General features: G+C 36.3%; 4 protein-coding genes across 4 annotated transcripts; 2 read left to right on the forward strand and 2 right to left on the reverse strand.

The window, feature by feature from the left end:
* Nucleotides 1-1,458: 1,458 nt before the first annotated feature.
* LOC110860284 (zinc finger protein 853) lies at nucleotides 1,459-4,219 on the reverse strand. The gene is made up of 2 exons (XM_035860245.1): nucleotides 4,073-4,219; nucleotides 1,459-3,174 (listed from the first exon to the last, which is right to left on the reverse strand). The coding sequence occupies exons 1-2, from the start codon at nucleotides 4,157-4,159 to the stop codon at nucleotides 2,497-2,499; spliced, it is 765 nt and encodes a 254-aa protein (XP_035716138.1). The 5' UTR covers nucleotides 4,160-4,219; the 3' UTR covers nucleotides 1,459-2,496.
* Nucleotides 4,220-5,232: 1,013 nt separating this feature from the next.
* On the forward strand, nucleotides 5,233-7,330 carry LOC118439191. Its single transcript, XM_035860287.1, has 2 exons — nucleotides 5,233-5,534; nucleotides 5,980-7,330. The coding sequence occupies exons 1-2, from the start codon at nucleotides 5,437-5,439 to the stop codon at nucleotides 6,851-6,853; spliced, it is 972 nt and encodes a 323-aa protein (XP_035716180.1). The 5' UTR covers nucleotides 5,233-5,436; the 3' UTR covers nucleotides 6,854-7,330.
* Nucleotides 7,168-9,612, reverse strand: LOC110860285. Its single transcript, XM_022109332.2, has 3 exons — nucleotides 9,393-9,612; nucleotides 8,432-8,686; nucleotides 7,168-7,833 (listed from the first exon to the last, which is right to left on the reverse strand). Exons 1-3 carry the CDS (start codon nucleotides 9,610-9,612, stop codon nucleotides 7,742-7,744), a joined length of 567 nt encoding a protein of 188 aa, XP_021965024.1. The 3' UTR covers nucleotides 7,168-7,741.
* Nucleotides 9,613-19,701: 10,089 nt separating this feature from the next.
* Nucleotides 19,702-21,914, forward strand: LOC118439202. The gene is made up of 6 exons (XM_035860313.1): nucleotides 19,702-20,203; nucleotides 20,281-20,349; nucleotides 20,677-20,921; nucleotides 21,014-21,104; nucleotides 21,539-21,565; nucleotides 21,624-21,914. The coding sequence occupies exons 1-6, from the start codon at nucleotides 19,885-19,887 to the stop codon at nucleotides 21,761-21,763; spliced, it is 891 nt and encodes a 296-aa protein (XP_035716206.1). The 5' UTR covers nucleotides 19,702-19,884; the 3' UTR covers nucleotides 21,764-21,914.
* Nucleotides 21,915-22,265: the final 351 nt, after the last annotated feature.

Raw genomic sequence — 22,265 nt, forward strand, 5'->3', positions numbered from 1 at the left:
GAGGTGAAATAATAAGGGTAAGCCTTGCGGGGAAAATTCGTAACTTTGGAAAAATTACGCATAAAATACTTGCTTTGAATTTTAAAATTACTTAGCCCCTTCTTGTCCACATTTCTTATGAAGAAAATGGTCTACTTTTAAAATACGAACCATAGTATGCACAAGTTTGCAAATACATAGATCTTCAAACCAAAACTTTTCGCATATTTTATTTATTCGCTAACCCCATGCGAACTCGTAATGAATACCCTTAGTGATTAAAAAATACAAAATTATTTTCCTTATTTGCTATGGTGTGGTTTTTAAATGGGGAGTACTGCCCATTGTAAGCTAGACATGTAAAAAATTTGTCTCCTATTAATGCTCACACCATAAGTTGTTATGGTTAATAACTAAAATAATGATTTAATGAATACCCTTAATGAGTAAAAAATACAAAATTATTTTTTGATTTGCTAACTTCTTAATATTATCGTTAATATGCAGATAGCTACCAGAACATTAAAGATGTCTGGATTAAAAGGACGTTGGCTCGCCTACGTGAAAGACCAGTCTGACCGGACGGCACGTGATTCCAGAGCTAAGGCCAAATTGGTGGGATGGGTCGTCCTTCTAATCATCATTGGGTACAATCTTCCCAAGGGGCAGGGGTCCTTTATTGCGTGTGGTCCCTGCGTTACATGGGCTGCAACGGTTTGTTCCCACCTGATCGCGGCGGGTGGTGCGTGCGCAGCGGTGGCCGCATTTCCACCCGCTCTGTGCGCATGTCTCCTCACTTTTGGGGGAGGTGCATGCCTTGCTGCGGCGGGAACGTGTACGTTCGTTTGTTTGTTTCCATCCGTATAGAAAAATGTGTTTTAATTTTTAAGATGACAACTTTTTGGAAGCAATAAAGAATTAATTAATTAAGATTTTAAATTGTATTTAGATGTTATTTTATTTCATGGAAAACTGCATTGTAAAGAATTCGGTAGAGTTATGTACATATGTATGCACACATACTCTGCTCTTACTTTGGCGTGTCACCTAATTTGCATAAATCTCACTATACCCATTTTCGGCGATAACTTCTTCAGAACTTCTTAATGTGTAAATATGCACATATGTAGCCGGGGAATGCGTTAAAATAGGCAAACTATGTGACAAGTAGGGTTGCCATCCGATCGGATAGGATAGGATAGGATAAAAATAATTTTTATCCGATCGGATAAATCCAGTGTTCGGATAATCCGAGTCGGATAATTTCAGAAATACTATCCTATCCGATATCCGTCGGATATCCGACGGATAGGATAGGATAATCAATTAATTAGTAAAATAAATACACAAATTTCAAATAATGCCAACAATTGTCGGGTATTCGATTTACATATGCTCTCTTAAAATTATGTCAAGTGCATTGAGCACAGACTGAACTACTAAGGGAGTTGTAGGAATTAGAAGTGATACATATTTATGTATTTGACAAACGTAGTTTTGTAAGTCTCCACTTTTCTTTATTAGTTTGAATAAGTATGATACGCACTATGTAATCAGGTCAATGTATCACAATGTCAATATTCAAGTTAATTACTTTAAAGCACCCACAGAACTAGATTGATTCTCTAAGCAATGGGAAAATAATCTTATATATTACCACAAAGGGAACCGTTTTGTGTCTGACATGGTAATGACTTTACTAAGATTTTCTGGAATTACTTAAATATATCCATGGATGAAAATGAAATACAATTGGAGATGGAATATTTACTTTACGTTCGCACATACAACGTGTCTAAATTACACGTAACTCGTCATTTTAAATTATCCGATATCCGTCGGATATCCGACGGACAACATCGGATAATCCGAGTCGGATAATTTTAAAAAATTATCCTATCCGACGGATATCCGAATCGTATTTTTCCTTATCCTATCCGACATTATCCGATCCTATCCGATCGGATAGGATAATCTCGGATAAAAACGGCAACCCTAGTGACAAGCACAAATAATTCCGCAGTACATGCGTATGTATTTAGGTAGGTACGAGGTAACATGTTTTTAGAGAAGTTCAGACAAATTCTTCACCCGAATTGGCACGTGTACATGATCTATTTTCAATCAATGAAGACTAATGTTTGATAAAAAATCCGGGAAATATTTATCTAAATTTAAATTAATTTATCATGTAGATAAATCAATTCATATTCCACATAAATAAACTTGAAATGTAGGTTGAAATCTTAAATTAAAATTGTGACGATTCTAAATATTAAGAAATTGTGTATGCAGGTACATAAAATACATAAAAATTCTTATGTATCCCATACTTTAGAAATGTGTAAATAAGTTAGTCATATTTTTCCACTTTAAAGGACTGTAAAACCATGGGGAAGTTGGGGCTGAGTAGTTGATTAGTAGTTGGAGGAAAGGTTGTAGTTTTTTTCTGAGTCGTTTTTTTATATAGTAATTGTGATAATACACATGTAGTTGTTCTGGTAGTTGAAGGAGTAGTTATTGGGATGGTTGCTGGAATAGTTGTGTGAGTAGTTGGTACATGAGAAGTTGTTGTTGGAGTAATTGTGGGTTTGGTTGCAGGGGAGATTGTTGTATTAATTGTTGACTCAGTAGTTGTTGAAGTAGTTGTTGACTAAGTAGTTGTTGTACACGTGGCTGTTGTGGTTGGGGTTGCAGTAGGTGATGGAGTAGTTGTTGCAGAGGTAGTTGCAAAAAGTCTTGTGGTAGTAGTTGTACCAATTGGGGGAGACTTTGTTGCAGTATTTGTGCTGGAAGTCGCTCAAGTAGTTGTTGAATTAGTTGTGGGAGAGGTAGTTGCAATAGTTGCTGTGGTAGTAGTTGCACTAATTGAGGGAGAGTTTGTTGCAGTAGTTGTGGCGGAAGTAGTTGAAGTAACTGTTGGAGTAGTTGTTGGAGTAGTTGATTCATACCAGCGGAAGTGGTTGTTTGAGTGGATGTGGATATAGTTTCCGGAGTAGTTGTAGTTGGAGTAGTTGTCGGTGTAGTTGTAGTCATGGTCGTAGTTGTCTCTGGGGCTGGAGTTGTCAGTACCGGTGGTGGGTTGGCAGCATTGAAAATATTTGTTAGAATATTTTCAAAATACCATCCTCCAGGTAGAGCTCTCCCACTTCGAAAATCTGCACCTCTTCCAACCGAATTATTGAACGGAGTATTCTAAAAGCAAAAAAGAAACTTATAAACACGCCAATAAATCAGTTTTAAGAAAATGCAGCGAGTTTTAAAAAAATTGCAAATGCGGTATTAAAATTATTATCATGCCTAAAATCTGGATTCGGATATATTTAACAAAATTTTAATACCGAGCTAAATATGTACTAAATACTGAAGGGTCTTACTAATCGATCAATATCATTTGGTATTATTTCAATACTGGGCTGACTTTCTAAGGAGGGGAACCTCACTAGTTGCCACCCACAGATCTCGATGCCCCTTGGATATGTTGGAGCATCCCATGAGTGAACAACAACCCCCAAGTGGTTTGATGCCATGGCCACATTTGTGCCCGCCACACCCACTTAAAGGCGTCAAAAACACGAAAAAAGCCCTGTTTTAAGTCAATAAAACCCTCGCCAAAAATCCAATTTCCATTGGATTTTGAAAATATTGCACCATTATACTCCCAGATAGTTGTGTTATCATATCCAATATCAAACTCAACTTTTTTGAAATTTTAATTTTTTCGAAGACGTACCCCTGGTCAGGAAATTTTCGAAAATATTCAAAAAATTTAAAAAATATATTTTGGTGTCGGATATTATAAAACAACTATCTGGGAGTATAATGGCGCAAAATTTTGAAATTGCGGCCAAATTTGAAGTTTTGGCGAGCGTTTGAAGATAGTGATTTTCTTGTTTTTGGCGCCTTTACGTGGGTGTGGCGGACGCAAATGTGGCCATGGCATCAAACCACTTGGGGGTTGTTTTACACTCATGGGGGGCTCCAATATATCCAAAGGGCATCAAAATCTGTGGGTGGCAACTAGTGAGGTATTCCTCCTAAGAGTGTAGATTTATTTAAATCAGTTGGTAAAAAATTTAGATTATTAAATTACCTCCAAAGTTTTACCCAGGCTTGACTCAACTATTGCAAGGAAGAGCAAGGCTCCTACTAAAAGCGGAATTTTGAAGAGGTACCTCATACCTATTTGGTTAAAAATTCTTAAAAAAGCGGATCGTAAAACAAATTATGTAACTCTACTTCTTCACTGCCGTATTGCATTCGTTCATCTGTGCCTGTCCTGAGTGTCATTTTATACCGGTAAAAATGCCCTTGACAAATTTACCTGGTTTACTTTCGGTAGTAATCTTCCATATCGGAAATGTCAGCATTACGTCACTTCCACAAATTCTCAACGTAATAATTGATATATTAACTTATCTTCTATGTAAAAAAGTAGTCCAATGCATTGCCCGCCCTTCATTTTTGTTGTGCATATTTACATCTCTAATTTGTAAATCGTGTAAACATTAAAGTAAAAGTTATAGAAATACCGAGTCGTGTGAACTACCCATGCACTTTAAATACATAACTTGGATACAAATGTAGGTGGATTGGATACCATATTATATCCACCTCCGTATATAGGGGGATATGTACATACATAATTTATAATTTACAAGTTGCGAGTTTACTAGTTATCTCGCTAAAATACGAACAGGATAAACCCATTAACCAAATCCATGCCATGGTCGGGACAAGTAACGAGTTATTTTGTTTTGACGAGAGCAATTCATCCTTCCGTTATCATCACAGATATTCATAAAATGCATAAACAGTGGTCGTGGAAGTGAGAGGACAGAGAGACAATGTCCCCACGGAGGATGTTTCCATCATCAGCCCATCTACCTATGTAATGTAAACCCTTTCTCCCCGATCCTACAATATTAATGTCCGCAGCCGCGGAAATTAAAATGAAATGGAAATTTAAAAATTTTTCAGTCATGCATTGCTGGGAAAGTCGTACTCAAAACTTATCGAGTGGCTGAAGCTATGCGTGACGGTGTAATTACGGGTGTATTTTTAAACTTTAATAGTGCATGATTGAATAAATTGGCAATAAGGTTTCGCGAAAATGTCCCATGTACTTACATCATTCATGACCAAACGACGTCACGACATTGCAATTTTTACATAAAGACTTTAATTTGTCATTCTTTTCTTTGCACGCTATGGAACTTAAAATGAGGTTAATTCACTTAATGGTCGAAAAAGTCTAGCCATTCTGCAATCATTATTTACTACCGGACAGTATCGATCGACCCTTGACTTGACCTAGAATTTGGGACGAGTATTTAGCACAACTACCCGGTAGAGAAATCAGTTCAGTCGGAATTTCCAGAACGGCAAGAAACCAACCAGATTTCATTCGACAAAAAGTTCATTTTAGTTTTTGAAAATAATTTCAAAAAAGTCAAAATGCAAGTCTCTCCTCAAGCTTACGCTGCATCGAACACTTTTCAAACCCGCGATGCGCTAAATGTAATTCATCGCGTGAAGGACAAGTATCCCGACCGGTAATAAAAAATTAGGAATTATTTTAAAAACGTGTAGAAAGTTCCCGACTTAATGGGCGAAATTATGTAACTTTTCTTGAAAAAGAGATTACACAAATAGTCTTTTTGTAGATTTATAAAGCCTGATACACTCGGTACAATTTAACAAAATAAGTCGCACTTTTCCATACTATGTTTGACTTACAGTGCATTGGTTAAGGACATTAATACACATATAAATATATATATACGTTGCGATAGCTCATAATGAACCTTAAGATGCAATTTGACTTAAGTGTACATATTATGTACTAGCACCTTAATACTAATTCCATTATGTGCTAACACCTTAAGGTGAATTATGTGCTATATGTATTTTCCTCAGTCTGACCCGATTGAGATAACAAATAATCCACCTGATTAATTCTAAATATCAGTATGCAATTTTAATTCACATACTTCTTAGCACCTTCAACATCATCCTGGACATCGGCTGCGGGACGGGAAAAGTCACCGACATTCTAAAAGACACTTTCCCCACCGCCAAAATCGTGGCGATTGACATCGACCCGAACATGATCGAATACTGCACCCACCACAGTCGCCACGCCCACCTAAACAATCCCATTTCTCATCATCACCACCCCATCTTCGGGCGGGTCACGCCACCCCCCGTGCATGCCATGGAATACATCCTAGCCGACTTTTCCCGCCCGTGGGACGACCTTCCCGCCGCTTTGCACGCGTTCGAGGGGCAAATCGACCTCATCTTTACGTCCCTCGTATTTAACTGGATTCCCGAAGTGGGTAACGCCTGCGGGAATATTGCCCACCTGCTCAGCCCGGGTGGCGACATTTTCGCCAACGTGGCCACCATGCTGCCCACGTACGGCGTCGCTTTTTCGGATCCAACCGTTCCCGCCGAAATTGGGGAAACTTTTAACGGAATCCCGCTCACGTTTAAGTACCGTTTCGGTTCGGAGGAGGCGCAAAAGGAGAAATGGCGGGAAGAGTTGGAGGCCCATGGGGTGGGAAGGGTCGATATTGAGTCGCTCGTGACCAGGTGGGAGATTCCGCAGCCGGAAATTGAGCATAACTTGGTGGCAATTTGTACCTCGTGGTACTTGAAGTATTTGACGGCGGGATGTTTGGATGAGAAGGAGGAGGAGGAGAGGGAAAAGGTGAAGGCGGATATGTATGAAGCGGTGAAGGCGGCGCATTCCATTCCGCGGGAGGAGATCGAGGAGGACGTGGAGGATGAGGTGTTGGATGGGGATGAGGGGGTGGAAAGGAAGGTTTTTATTCTGCCGAGATATGTGATTAACGCGACGAAGATTTAAAAATTGGCGGGACGATTTAAATACGTAGTAGATTGGTAGATAAATATGCAAATAAGAGTGAAGTACATTGTTCATAGTTTAATAAGACATAATTTATCAAATTAGGCGTAATTTGAGCTTAACGATGTGATATTTAGCAGGATTTTATAGCTTAAATTTTCCGATTTATGTATTTAGTATTCAAAACGGCTGGATTTTGAAAAGCCGGTTTTCGATTTTTTCTGATTATGACAACTTTTTGTTATCCGTTAATTATGAGACAGCAAATATTAAATTATGTTTAACGTTGTTTAATGTTTAGCCAAATTTTATAATACGCATGCCTAAATTTTCTGATTATTTATTTAAACAGTATGACATATTTACATAATGTGAATAAATGGATATTCTGTAAACTGAGAAATTCTTACGTTATTTGATTGCTTAGAATTATCTACATAGATTAGTGCAAATAAAGAATATTGTTTGAAAAATGTACATTCAATTTTCAAATTTCTAAAAGTGTTTTACTTACTGAACAAAGATTAATTTGGCTTACCTTTTACATGCATAACTCGAAAGATGTAACGCTCAAGATGTGCATAAACTAACAAATGAGAATAAATAACAGGCACATTTTTACTGGTCAAAATTTTGTAAAAATATATTGATATATTTTAAGGTGCGTTTGTTCATATGTTTGTGACGTCAAGGTTATCCATTCACATGTTTTTCTTAAATTTAGAAACTTGATTGATTTTAAATTTGCATTTTTCCCCAAATTTTACATGCGTTTAGCTTATGTCATATTTATGTAAATGATGTGATTGTCTTCCTCGTAAATAAATACTGATGTCATCGCGTGTCTTTGCAATGATTGCATTCGCGTGACTCAATAAGATTTAAGTATTAAATGTTATGCCAGTTGTCCACGTATGGCGAGGATAAGACGATATTCGTCTTGTAGTTGGTTGATTTTTCGGCTCCTTCTTTCTCCTCCTCTAAAAAATCGTGGTAAAAAAACAAAGTCATAAAATATGTAGTAGAAAGACGGAAGCTTAATTATTTATAGGCACATACCTATGTGCATACAAAATGTCAGTGTTTCTGGTGCAATAACCACTTGCAAGGAATAGCGGGGAGAAAGTGGTTTTTAGCGGGTATTTTGATTCTGCAAGAAATGGAAGGCGCAAGAAACTACGGCCCGCCGCTATTAATTTATAGGGCATTCGCGGGATTGGGCATATTTTCTTGCACTTTCTTGCAGTTTCTTGCACCTTCAATTTCTCGCATTACACTTTTTTTGCATCTCGTGGTGCAAGAAATGTAGCAAAAATGTGAGAAGCGAAACCCTGGTAATTACCCATTTGCAAGAAATACCCGCAAGAGAGTAATTTCTTGCAGCTAAATATTTTGACCTGCATGAAATGCAGGGGCGCAAAAACCCTCGTCGCTATTAGACAGCGCATATTTCTGGCATTTTTTGTAATTTTTTGGAAATTTCCTGAATTTCGCATTTCTCACGTTTTTTCTTTTGTAGTGCAAGAAATTTGGCAAACTTGCAAGATTAGAAGCACTGTAAGTTCATAAATTTAATACCTTTCCGGTTGTCTTTGTTGTGCTCAGCGTTGTCATAGCAACCCGAGTTGGGCCCACCGGCTTCGATATCTTCTTCGATCAGGTATCGATCCTTTCTGATGGGAATGATGAGTCCGGGTGTTTTGACCGTGTCGAAATTTGGACGTTTTTTGGTGTCGATTTTTCGACAGAGTTTTGCCATCCAGAAGAGCATGCCGCAGATGAGGGCGAGAAATGCGATGGCGGAAAAGGTCGCGGTGGCGACAGAGATTTGGTCTGAAAAATGGATGTAAAAGTTTATGATGAAATTCTATAAATTTTGAAATATAAAGGTCTCCGGATGAAAAAAATGGAGTTTAATAAAATGTTAGAGTTTATGAACTGAAGGGTTATGAAAAATTTGGGTAGTATTTGATTGGGTAGTAGATTTTGTAAAATTTGCGAAGTAGGGAGGGCTTTTCGCATAGTCTGACAGGTATTAAATATTTAGACGAAATTTGCAAAAATTCTTAAGAAAAATTGGGTTTACGAGTTTGCTTTGTTATTCCAGATTTTCTCAAGATTTTTTAAAAAATTCTTGGTAGTTTTTTGCAAAGTTTGCAAAGAAGGTACATCTACATATAGTTATTACGTAAAAATTTTACAAAACAAGCTTTTCACAAGTTAATTTATGCACAAACTTTGTAACTTTTACATAACATCTCGGTAATTCTGCGGCAAAATTTAGCTTAATGAATTTTTAGAAAGTTACAAAACTTTGGCATGGCTCAATATCAATTAAACTAAACATCGATCAAGTATTACGTAAGTCATAACTACTTCTAAACCAAAGACAGAACTTGATAAATTTTTATAAGGTTACGAAGCTTAGCGTGACCATAAACATCAATTATGTGCGATACTCACACCTTGTAAAAATTTAGCTTCATGAATTTTTACAAAGTTACAAAATTCGGCGTGACCATAAATTTGAATAACTCACAGCTTCTTGCTTCCTCCGTGTTGTAAATGTCGGCCGTGTAAGTTTGTCCTTCATTTGGGAGGACGGGTTCGTCCAGAAATTTGAGGTGACCTTGACCCTCGCCCTGAATTGACGACCTGCTCCACAAGATTCCCCCGAGTCGAATGCCATACCACGACCCGCCCCCCGACCCCTGACCCAATCCACCCCCCGCAGCAAGCCCAGTCGAGTATACTCCCATGGCAGAAAACAAACTGGAACTGATACGTGGCTTTTCCTTGCGGATTAATCGATATGATTCGTACGTAGTTAGGTACACTCTTAAAAATTGTGTCACTATTTTGAAAAGTAAAAATTTATTCGTATTAAGCCCACTCTAAATAAAAATAAGTAAAATTTACTCAAGGTTGAGTAAATAAACAAAGGGATGACACAACCAAAATGTGAAATTTATTCAATCGTTGTGCAAAATTTGCCCCATGGGTACTTTTTACCTTTTGGTTGGGTCATCCTCTATTTTACTGTAAAATAAAAATAAATAAAATTTACACAAGGCTGAGTAAAATTTTCTCTCAACCTTGTGTAAATTATTTTTATTTAAAGTGTAACGTTAACTTGGTCAAGAGTAAAGTTTACTCTGCATTTGCAGTGGTTACTCTCAGCTTTTGTTAAAATTAGTCTCAATATATCGTTTACTTAAATTACGTAATTTGGAATTTAAGGTGCATTTACATACTTTGCCAAAGAGCGACATTATTTTTAAGAGTATACATATCGATTTCGAGCAAATTCGTCGCATTTAAATAAATAATTTATTGGCACGAGGAGAGAAATGAGAAAGGGAAATCAATAATAGCTCTATTCCTGTTATAATGAAGTAATTTCGTACATTTGCATATGTCGCAATTTGCGACATATGCAAATAATAAGGGCATAAAGCAAGATAACTTGTAAAGTTTTGCGAATTTGGAAGCTTGTTTACTTTGTAAAAGGTTTGCTAAAACAGAATGGAATTTTTTGTTCAAATTGATTCAACAACTCGGCATGTATTTATTCGCAAAATTAGTTCGCAAAACTCATTGTCATGAAGATTACACAAATCCGTCGCCAAAATGCAGAAGTTTTTTTAATTAATAGATTTTGGAAGTCATACTTATTTCGACGCGTCGTCGTCGCCGTTGCGATATAAGTAAAGTTTGCATATTTGCTAAATTCATCCATGAATATTGTGTAATAAAATTGAAAACTCTAAACGTATGTACGTATGTAAATATGTGCAATTTATTTTGCACAATGGCATCCATTTTGTACATATTTACATATCCAGAAATAATAAATAAGCCGCCCTTCGAGGTGCGATCAAAGTTGAATGTAGGGCCATACCTGTTCGAAAAAGCTTTTTCATTCAAAGTTCACTCATCCCGATTTCTGACTGAAGATTTTCATTCACATTCAGTCATTTTATTTCAAATTCATTTCATTTCATGTCATCTGACTTCATTTCTTAATTCACCCCATGTTTTATGTAAGCATAGGGTGAAAAATTAAAGGAGTGAAAAATCCTTTCATTCACAGTCACTCCTCTGAAATGACGGAATCTTTCACTCATTTACATTCAAATCATTCTCTATCATAATCAGTCAAATGAATGAAAGTGAACAGGTGTGTGTATGACTGGATATAATGCATTCTTAAAAATAATTCATTATTAAAAATAACGTCACACTTTATTTAGTGTATTTACATATGTACATACTATACTTGAGGGGTCGGCGGGTACGCATGGGGAGAAAACCTTAAAACATCCAGGCCAAAATCTCACCCTTTAACCTTCAAATATTCAACATGCGTGAAGGTTCTAAATATTAAATTATTGCCCTCCAATATCCAAATATCCAAATTCTCGCTCTGCAAAATGCAAATCCGGCCAAGATATGTGCCCCCCCCCACCCACCCCCTAATATCCATTATTTTCCCCGCCGAACTCTGTATTACATAAAATAGAATTCATAACACATTTACATTCCAACCTGGTCCCATTATTTTTAAGAGCATCTAAATATAAATAAATATAAACCTTGCCGTATTTATGCACTAACCCTTTTCTAACCCTTTTCCCAATTAAGTACATACATATGTACCCTTTTTAGTCTAACAATACATACTTTACCCCAAATATGTAAACATTGCATTCAACCCTTTTTACACAATTCCATAGTCTACACTTATTTAACTTAGAAACTGACACCGTGCATAAAATATTCCCCAAAACTAAATATTTCCTAAATAAAAAATTAATACCGTCATGTTATCAATATTATTACCAGTATTATTTCTCCTTCAATCCAAACCATCCCTGGCCCACTACTCACCACTCCTTTTATACTCGTCTTCGAAAGAGTTTTTGGAAGAAACAATTTTTGCTATTTGCCAGGATCCCATCAGTAAAATAAATTGCGGGCTCAACCCCCTCTTACAAGAAGAAATCTGTGAGGAAATGGTGCACAAAAATTTGAAACTATGGGTGCACAATGTGCTCAGTGATAAAGCATTTTACGCCTCTTGTTTCGTAAATTTGAGAGAAAATGCGTCTCCGATGATGGTCATGTTTGCCTTATTTTTTCATAATTATCTCTTCTTTGAGATGCCCGAGGGTAGCGAGGGCGAGCAGGAGGTGAACGAATATGCAAAATATTTTGCAAGTGGGTTTTGCAAAGAGGAGGAAATTTTTAGAAATTTGGAACTCTTAAAAAGTGAAGGGAAAAGAGAAGGAGCAGCTTGGGAAATTATTAAAAAAGTTCAAATGGTTTCTCGAATTGCGAAAGAGTGGAAAGGAGAAGAATGGATTGCGAGAGTACAAGAAGGTAATTAGAGCTTGCAAAAATGAGTAAGATTTACTCACGCTTGAGTAAAAAAAAGACGATGACACAACCAAGAGGTAAACTTTGTCCAACGCTGCGCAAAATTTACTCACCCGTTCGACAAATTTTGCACTAAATTTTGCACTTTACTTACCTTACATACAATGGAGGTCTTAATGGAGGTCTCCCAACGTATGCTCACAGATTTGGACCAAACTAGCGTCAATCGATCACGTATATAATTACGATGAAATTTGCAAATGGCATTACTTGCCAAATTGGCAAGTAAAAATTTTGCTGGAAAACCATGAGATTTTTTTTCGCAAATTTACCCAGCAATTGGGCTTTTTTCTGAGGTGAGGAAAGTAACCAAGGGCTACCCTCACGACAGAAAAGCGCATGGTTACGGCGAAGCCAAGGTATGCTTTCAAGACAGGGTCCTAAAACTTCTGTCAACGCTACAGCTCGACCGGTTGAATTTAGTGAAAAATTGTTGAAACAAAAAAATCAGACAATTACGAAATCTAGTGTCTTTTCATCTTTCTCGTTACGAAAGTCTAATATTGCAAGAATTTTAGGACCTTCGAAACTTTAAAACGAACCGGAAATTCAATTTTGCCATACAATGACCATGCCAGTAGCTGATTTTAGTGTCCGGGCACTGATCACGCATCATTTGAGACACGTTCGAGAAAAATCGGTCGAAAAATGAGAAAGTTTTGATGGTGGTATCTGCAGCCATTTACGCTGCTTAAAAGACTTTTCATAACTGCACCTAGCTGATTGCTATTAGTGACTAACAAAAAAATTTCCACGCAAAAACCAGTAAATAAAACTACATTTAAAAAACAGCATTCTTCGGTGAGGGTGCGACTAAAAACTTTTAAACAAGAGCATTGAGCAAATTTTGAAATTTAATATTTACCAACGTTTGCCTCACCGTGGGCCCAAATTGATTTGGTATATAAATAATGCCCACGGTGAGGTAGAACTTGGTAAATATTAAATTTCAAAATTTGCTCAATGCTCTTGTTTAAAAGTTTTTAGTCGCACCCTCACCGAAGAATGCTGTTTTTTAAATGTAGTTTTATCTTATTTCGCAAAATTACTTCGCAAACTCATTCTCACCATCGTCAGCAAGGGAAATTAAAGAAATCCATGGAAACAATACCAAAATAGGTGTTTTTCAGTAGATTTGTGAAATTGGAGAGTTTTGCGAAGTCATATTTTGCGAACCCCCTCACGACACAAATATTTTGATCTTCGCAAGTTTGCTAAGTGAGTTGCGATGCGAAATAAGAAGTTGTCGTGAGTACGCCCAATGAAAAACTTTATTGTTTTTTAATGGTGTCAAGTTTTCGATCTCGGTCTCGATCGTCATCAGGACGGACTTAATTACATAATTATTAACAATAATTATATAATAATTACTGCAATTAAATATATTGAACTAAAGACTTCGACTGAAGACAACAGGAATCCATATTCTGATCAATACAAATTAATGTACGAATAGATAGTTTTAAGAGTGGTGATGCAAATGCTGTTCCGAAAAATGTATTTAATATTGATAGCTGCACCCAGCCTCACTAAGATTTCCCTTTTTTGGAGGCTTGTTTATTTAATACCTGTTATTGAGTTATTTAGATACTAAACACAACGCATGCCCGAAATTTAATTTTGCATGTAGTTTGCAAATATTTTGCCACATAACTCGAGTATGTAGAACTCATATATTTATTCCATTAGTTGTTGTCAATGGCGTTTGTTTTTTTACCACCCCTTAAGCTTCATCCAATTTTTTGCACCTCTTATAGGAAAAACTTTGTCATTTATGAACCGATTTTAATCATACTACCCTTAAAATTTGCACAAAAATTTACTCTAAAATTTGTGAAATTCATTTTTCATTACGATACGCCATTAATTAGCTATAAATATAAATACGTTTCCAGGGGTATTTTTGCCCATTACTCGCGTAAAAATCAAGCATTCGCTAAGTCGCACCAGATCCCATTTCTAAATTATGTAACAATAAGCGGTGCAAAATTTCATCAAAATCGGTTGAGAAATGACTGCGATATCGCAGATGGTCACTTTTTTGGGGTGGGTAAATGCATACTTACAATGCGATGACGCCAGCGGTCTCGCTCCGATTTTGATGAAACCATGATAATTATGTAGCCTTACATAAATAATTGAACACATGTTTCGGGATTTTGCATAATGCTCAGTTTAAACAAAGTTATGATGGTATAAGTGGCCGAAAATTCGCCTGTTTCTCGTGAAGGTTTTCTTTTTTTGTTTTTGAGGGAGAAAAATGCTAATTTTTCTGACAAGAATTGAAATATTTTTACTAATTTTAGAAGAAGGGAGCGACTTGGGAAAAATTTGGGCACTTCTTGGATCAAATTTTCCCAATGGAGTTATTATACAAGGGTCACTTGCTTTTTTTGAGGTGGGGAAAGGAATTTCGAATGGTGGAATAGTTGGTAAGATTGAGTTTGTATTTATTAAGGGGTAATTATCAGAGTCCGGGTAAATATGTTCTTAAAAACCCCGAAATATTTATTTAAAATGTTCAATCAAATCGCCAAAATATGTACATAAAACATATTTTTAATTCACTCTAAATTGGTTCGAATTTAACTTTGTTTACTACAGAAACGAAAAAAAGCTTTTACATTTCCAAATGACAATCTAACAACGTTTCCACATGCTCTGGTATTATTTCTACGATGATCGGAATTTTTTATGTATAGTGAATTTCTGAGGTTTCTCTAAAAGAATATATTTTTATAGAAAAATCGTCGAAATATGTAAAAACATATTTCTGTGTATCAAAAAATGCACATTTTCTGCAAAATCGTCGAAATATGTTAAAACATATTTATATGTACCAAAACCTGGAAATATGTAAAACATGTGAAAATATTTTTTTGACCGTGTGACCTTTGCCTGACCAGGAACAATATCCCAAAGTTTCAACCGATCGGGTTATTATTGAAAAAGTTTAAAATACATACATAGCCGGACTCTGGTAATTATTAAGGGGAAATCACTTTATGGTAATGTCTTGTCTTGTCCGTCCGTCTGTATCCACGATAACTTCGAATATTGACGTGTGGTTTTCTCCAGCGTCTTTTTGAAGTACGGATGAGTTCGAAGATCAGCGTTGTAAATATAATTTACTCAAGGTTGAGTTAAAAAGCTGGTGGATGACACAATAAAAAGCTAAAATTTATCCAACCACTGTGCAAAATTTGTCCAACGAGTAGATAAATTTTGCAAAACCTTGGATAATTTTACTTTCTGGTTGTGCCATCCATCCTCTTGTTTTACTCAATCTTGAGTAAATTTTACTCATTGTTATTTAGAGTGTTTGCATATTTACATATGTATAAATAGAATTTAAATTAATTTTTAAATAGGTCACTTGGACGCGTCGGGATTGGTCTACACCACCATTTATTTTGGGAGTCCAGATTCAGCTCAAAGTGGGACACGAATGATAGTAGTCAGTGTTTCAGAAAAATTTGACGCCCATGCAAAGCTTGGCTTTGACACGATTAAATTGCTTGGTTATATTCGCATGTTACATTAATTTTGTTTCATACATGCATGTTCAAAAAATACGCATTTATTCAAAATTCATTCATTCACAGCCTTGAAAAAAAAATATTCATTCCTTATTCACTCATTCGTAATTTAAAAAAATTACTTCTTAATTATTAAATATTTATTCATTATTCACCATTCCTTCATTATTCATTTTATTAAAAATTCCCCGTATTAGATGAATTTCTCAACTTTCCATGTGCATTAACCATTGAGTAAAAAATGAAAGATGAGAAAAATTTCATTCATTATTCATTCACACGAATCAGAACAAAATATTTATCCAATATTCATTCAATGTTTGAATATAAAATGAATAATTTATTCATTCATCATTAAATGAATGAATGTGAACATGTATGATTATAATACTTTATCTAATAAAGATTAATAGTTTGCATTTTCATGAAAATTCTCCCGAAAAGTGAAGTACATAGATAAATCATATCCGCAAATACATTCATCGTTAATTCATAACGTTAATTACAAAACGGGAGTAAAAAAAATTGCGTAATAATATGTAAATCATTCCAGATTCAACTGGAAAGGTCAAAGGTCACAGAGAATAGCCAAAAAGATGACGTCGTCGTCCCCGTGTCGCCCAAAATTATCGATAATAATTCAACCTCGACCTGCTGTTCGATCTGCTCCGAATGAACAAATTTGAGTCCAATTAGTCTCCCAGAAATGGAAATTCTTACCAAATTCGTCCTCCGCGAGGAGGAAATTTCTCTCATTTTGCAAACTATGAGGCGATATTTTCTTGTGCAATTTGCTCCTCCGTGATCCTCTCGTTGGCCAGGTTGACGACGCAAATTCAGAATGTGACCATGTCCTTGCGTGCCGTTATTTCGAGGAGGAACGGGCTCTTTAATCGGGTACAGAAAGGGGACGCTCGGCTAACAATGGAGGTCTCAGACCATTTTAATTAGTACGAAATTTTGCAAATATCTCCTAATCCGCACAGATATTTGCATACAAAGAGGAGAAAACGCGTCCTATACTTTCCAAATTTACTGCGTGTTTTCCCCTCCTTAATGTAAATATCTCTGCAAGACGTGTCCTTCGCAAATTTCATGATAATCATTAATTAGTATGAAATTTACTTAGTAATTTAATTTGTTTCCGATTATGGTCAAAATCAGATCACGTACGGTGAGAGGCCTCCACTAGTGCGTTTAATTTGCAATTCCATAATTAAATTTTTCAGAATTGTACAACGATATTTGTCACGAATTAACCGGATTTGTGGAGGTGGATGAAGAATTTATCGTAAAAGTCGAGCCACCCGATGACTTCAATGACAACGACACTGAAATCCTGTCGCCAGGGTCGAAATACGAGCCGGACGAGGATACAGATGCAAACTTAGCATGCTCCGAATCCGGTGACGATGATACGGAAAAAGAGGGATTCGTGTGCAAAATATGTGCCAAAACGTTCACCCGTCGTGACCATCTCGTTCGCCATTTGAAGAACAAGAATGTCCACGGAAATGGGAAAGTTGCGGGAGTCGATCTTATTAAAAAAGGAGTCCACCGAGTTAAAAAAGTTGCAGGTAATGTCTAATGAACAAAGAACGATACTACATCCCCCTTCCCCCGCATAAGGGCATGTTTTCATAAAAACATTTCCTGAAATTCCAAATTCAGATAAAAAAAACAAGATATTAACCAAAAGTAATCATGCATTTTTTTCCTTGTAGCAAAAACCGTGCTCAAATCGGACCAAGAAAAAGGGTGAGATTCGATTTCAGCATTTTTTAGTTATGTACACTCTTAAACATAATGTTCCCCTTTTTTTAAGAGCAAGTCTGAATTTTGCTGTTAGTAAATTACCTACTAGCAGTTAAGCCCGTCTCCCGCGGGGCGAGAGCTTATTTGTTTATCATGAAAATTGAGTGGGATTGTTCATAATTCCACAGAATTAATTTTTATTGTACATATTTATGTACATATGTAATTAGCTGGAAATATCTGTTTCGCGCCATTCGAAACTTAACTTTCTCCACTTTCACTTGCGTTTCGGAAAATTACTTTTACTTCCGTTGCCAACAAACATATCCAGCTTATAATATAGAAGATACTAAATCCAACATAAACAGGATGAAGAGTAAAGTTTACTGTGATTTTCTTTATTTAGAAATTAGACTGCATTTCTTGCTCAAAAGGGTCACACTATTTTTAAGTGTGTAATTCTAATTAAATTTTTACTCGTAATCCAGCCGACCCATCGAAAAGAGGCAACATCCCTGCCCCTCATGCGAGAAACGGTTCGATTCAAAGCACGCGTTACGCCAGCACACGCGCTGGATCCACGAGAAGATTAAACGCCCCCGGAAATGTGACATTTGTCCGGCCACCTTCTCCTGCTTAAAAACGGTTAAAAAGCACAAGGAGAAGGTTCATGGTGTCGTCCCCACCCGGAAAAACCCGCCTGTCCGGTATCCGTGTCACATCTGTGGAAAAACTTTTAGCCGAACGACGGGTGTCAATTTGCACTCCGAAATAGTCCACTACCCGAATAAGACGGTCTGTCCATACGGATGTGATGGTCAGTTTGACTTGGAGGCGGACTGGGTGGCGCATTTGGAGCGGTGCGACGCCACAAAAATGGTAGGAACACAGGAGTCGATGACTTGTCGTCAAAATCACCACATTTTTAAGCATTTCTTCGCTCTGGGAATTTATTTCAAAATTCTAGACGACAAATTTGTAAGTTGAATAGAATGGCGACGAGTTTTTAGAGACAGTTTCAAAAAATTACAATTTTTCTGAAGATTTCCTTAAACTTGAGATCTCTTTCTTCAAAAAAGTGTTAAAATCTGGAGTATATGTTTTTACAAAATTGGCGACGACCTGGTCCACAAATTTGTAGTCCAGAATTTTGAAATATGTATATTCCCAGAGCATAGAAATTATTAAAAATGGGATAAAAAGATTTCGACAATTTTGGCGAGGAGTCATGGAATCCTAACTATGTTAAAAATCTGTACATTTTCTTGAATTTCGTAATTATAACTTCTTCTTTTTTTGCAGGGTGCAGAATCCGTGTGCGTTTGTAAAATTTGCAACGCCGCGTGCCGCAACATATTTTTAAGAGTGGAACATATCCTGCGCCTCCATCCGGACAAGGTGTACTCGTGCAGTGTTTGTGAAGGGAAATTCACCTGTTTTGAAGCCCTCTACAAACATCGGCGGACGCATAGGAAAGTCGACCTAATTTTAGATATGTGAATGAATAAGATGTTAAAAATGTTTGCGGATTTTTTTGCCAATTTTTTTTCGCAAGTACATACAGGTCAATTTTAAATGTGTTTATTATCTAAAGTGTGTAGCACATGGATTCATAGATATGTTCATACCTAAATAAATACATACGCTGAATATACCGAGTAGAATAATTATTTTATGCATATTTGACGCCGACGGTCAAATTTTGACCTCCGGATGATAACCATTGTTTACATTAAGGTGCAATGGTTGTCACGCGACCTCTTCCCAAGTTGTTTTGCTCCATGAAATTAAAAAGCATGCAAGAGTTGCAAATTAGAATTCATTTTAACCACGTTTGAATACTGTGATAAACCAAACTGTGTAGAAAATAGTGAATTTGTTGGTTTTCATACAATTTGTCTCGTTCAAAAACCATAGTAATCATTAAAATCGATGATTTTCATTGTTTCCTTTTTTAAAATTTTCCTTCTTCAAAAAAACATAACGAAATGTTTATGATTTAAAATCATGAAGCTATTTCGTTATGTTTTTTTTTCATGAACAAAGACGAGCGAGCATGCCACGTGCTCGGGGGAGATGGATTTTATTCTCTCCCAAAATAATAATAAACACGACACAAAATCAAAAATATCTACTTTGTTTCTAAAAAATCGAATATATTGATAATGACACATTGTTACAACCCTGGAATTTAAAATCTATCCCATTCATCGGTTTTAATTGTGAAGAAAGTTAATGTAGAGTTAGAATTTTAAATTTAAAAATTGTGATTCAAAATTCAGAAATAATTTCGTAACCATGGCAACCCCACGACTACCGGTGTGTCTATTTTGTCGAAATGGTGATTGTACCTCCTCCTGGTCCGATTTATTTCCCCAATTTTTAACTTATCTCGCCACGATTAATATTCCTGTGGAAAATTTTGAAAATTTCTGCCCTGAAAATTTCCATTCTTGTCAGAAATGTGGCTCCCTTTTGCAAACGATTGCTCACCACGTGCACCAACTGGGAGAAGATTTGCTCACCATTTATCGCGTAACGTTGCAAAATATGAATCATAATTCGGACGATGACGACGACAACATTTTCGAAATTTGGAGGAGGCGAAGCGTTTCTCGTGAGATTTAATTAATTAGTTAATTAAACTGTTAATTACAAATTATGTAAATTTTAAAAAAAACTATATTTTTGTAGGATTTAATACTTCCATCTCTTCGGGGAAAGATTTCCTGGAAAATTATGACCATAAAGACAATATTTTACGTAAGAGTTTTTCATAATTTATTTATCTACTTGTTTACTTTACGAACATTGGTGTCGGAATCAGGGGGATTCCCCCCCAGAAATTTAACAACATCCTATCTTGTCCATGTTAATAAGTCCCTCCTCTTCCTCCTATCCCACGATGGTAATTGGTAATGTAGACAAGACAGAAACATTAGTTAATATTTCTGTCTTGTCTACTAATTAGTTAACTCCTCTATTCATTTACATCTTCATATTTTTTAAGCGAATGTATCACAATTTCTAAGAAAATCCAGATTTGCATAGATAAAAATTGTTAATTCCATTCCACCGAAATTTACGTAGATTCGGAAATAGAAAATATGGAGCAGGAATCACCTTTCAAGCGTGGAGTAAATTACGACGATGTTGACATCGACATAAAATATGAGGTCGACCAAGAAACCCAAAATCTGGATTTTGCAGATGACCACCATTCGCCCCCTGAAGAAGAGGACGAAATTCCCCCCGAGGAAGATGACGAATCCTATTTAAACGACATTCTCGAACTCGCCGATGACGCCGACGATCCTCCAAGTCCATCCAGACAGGTAGAAAATTCAATGACAATTTTTTGAAAAATGTATTTTAATGAAAAATTAAGTTTTTTTAAAAATTTGACATGTTCCTTTCACAAATTCAGGCTTCATCATCTCATAAGCGTCAAAGTACCGCTACCCTGAAACCGGAAACCACGAAAATATTGAAGTTGATCGGCACCAATTCGATCCAAGGTACATAACCAAACTGGTTTAAACCAGTTATTAAATAATAAAACAAGCATTTTTATTTTATCGCTAAGGCAATTTACGCGGGTTTTTGTAACCTTGTAAAATTCTGTAAACTTACAAACTTTTTCAGATTTAGGGACATTAGCTTAAACAATTTTGTATGCTTGCCCCGATTTTATAAAATTATTTTCCAAAATTTACGGAAGTTACACTTAATCTGATAGAGTCACACAGTTCTTGCCAAGGTAAATTCTGTAATCTTGCAAACTTTTACAATTTTTTTTAACTATTTCGAAGGGAACTTAAGTTTTTAATTTGATTGTTCTAAACTTCGTAAGATTGCTGGGGTTACTTTATTTTGTAAAATTACGTATGGTACAACTAAACACTGTGCGAGTATTTTTGGAAGGAAAATTTACGAAATTTTGGTTTTTCAGTGGCATCAAATTCATTCTCAGTAAATGGTTCGTAATAAATTTACAAAACTTGAGAATAAGTCATCTAATTTTATACTTTGTGCAGAGTTCGATCCTAAAAATGTTCCAGTCAATCTCTGCGGAACTTCGGAAATTGAAATTAGGGACCTGATTCGTACAAATTTTGACCTCGGTGTTTCATCCTCAGTGTTGGATTCAATGAGATTTCTTTTCATCTTGCCCTGAGTTTTTGAGTCTCCCACTATAGCGATTGGCATTCTCTTTATATATATCAACGGCCACTCAAATATTATTCTCTCACCAGATTCAGTAAAGAGTGGATGAATCTTGGATTTGTTAATTAAAGTTAAAGTTAAAATAAATCTATAAAACCCAGTAACCAGTAATCTCCATTGGACTACTCTTGGCAATTATTCTGTGAAGTGGAAACATTGTTTCTTAGTGTAATTGTGCATTGGTGGTAGGAGTTACACCCTCTTTTCACCCGGCCCACATCAGAGAGCACGTTTTCCTGTGGAATTCACCCTGCCCTCAACATTTGGCGCCCAACGTGGGGCCTCGGCGTAGAAAAGTGAATCCTTGTGACCTGCGACGCATTGCAGACCAGGCGAGGAGCAGACCGTGTCGACTTATCGGATCACCAATTTTGCCTCTTTGAGGGCCAGATCCCCGGCATCGGGGAGCAGATAAGGTCGATATCGTTCGTTATAAGATAATATTTTCGTCT

The sequence above is a fragment of the Folsomia candida genome, unplaced genomic scaffold (assembly GCF_002217175.1).
Source record: "Folsomia candida strain VU population unplaced genomic scaffold, ASM221717v1 Fcan01_Sc031, whole genome shotgun sequence".
Classification (NCBI taxonomy): domain Eukaryota; kingdom Metazoa; phylum Arthropoda; class Collembola; order Entomobryomorpha; family Isotomidae; genus Folsomia; species Folsomia candida.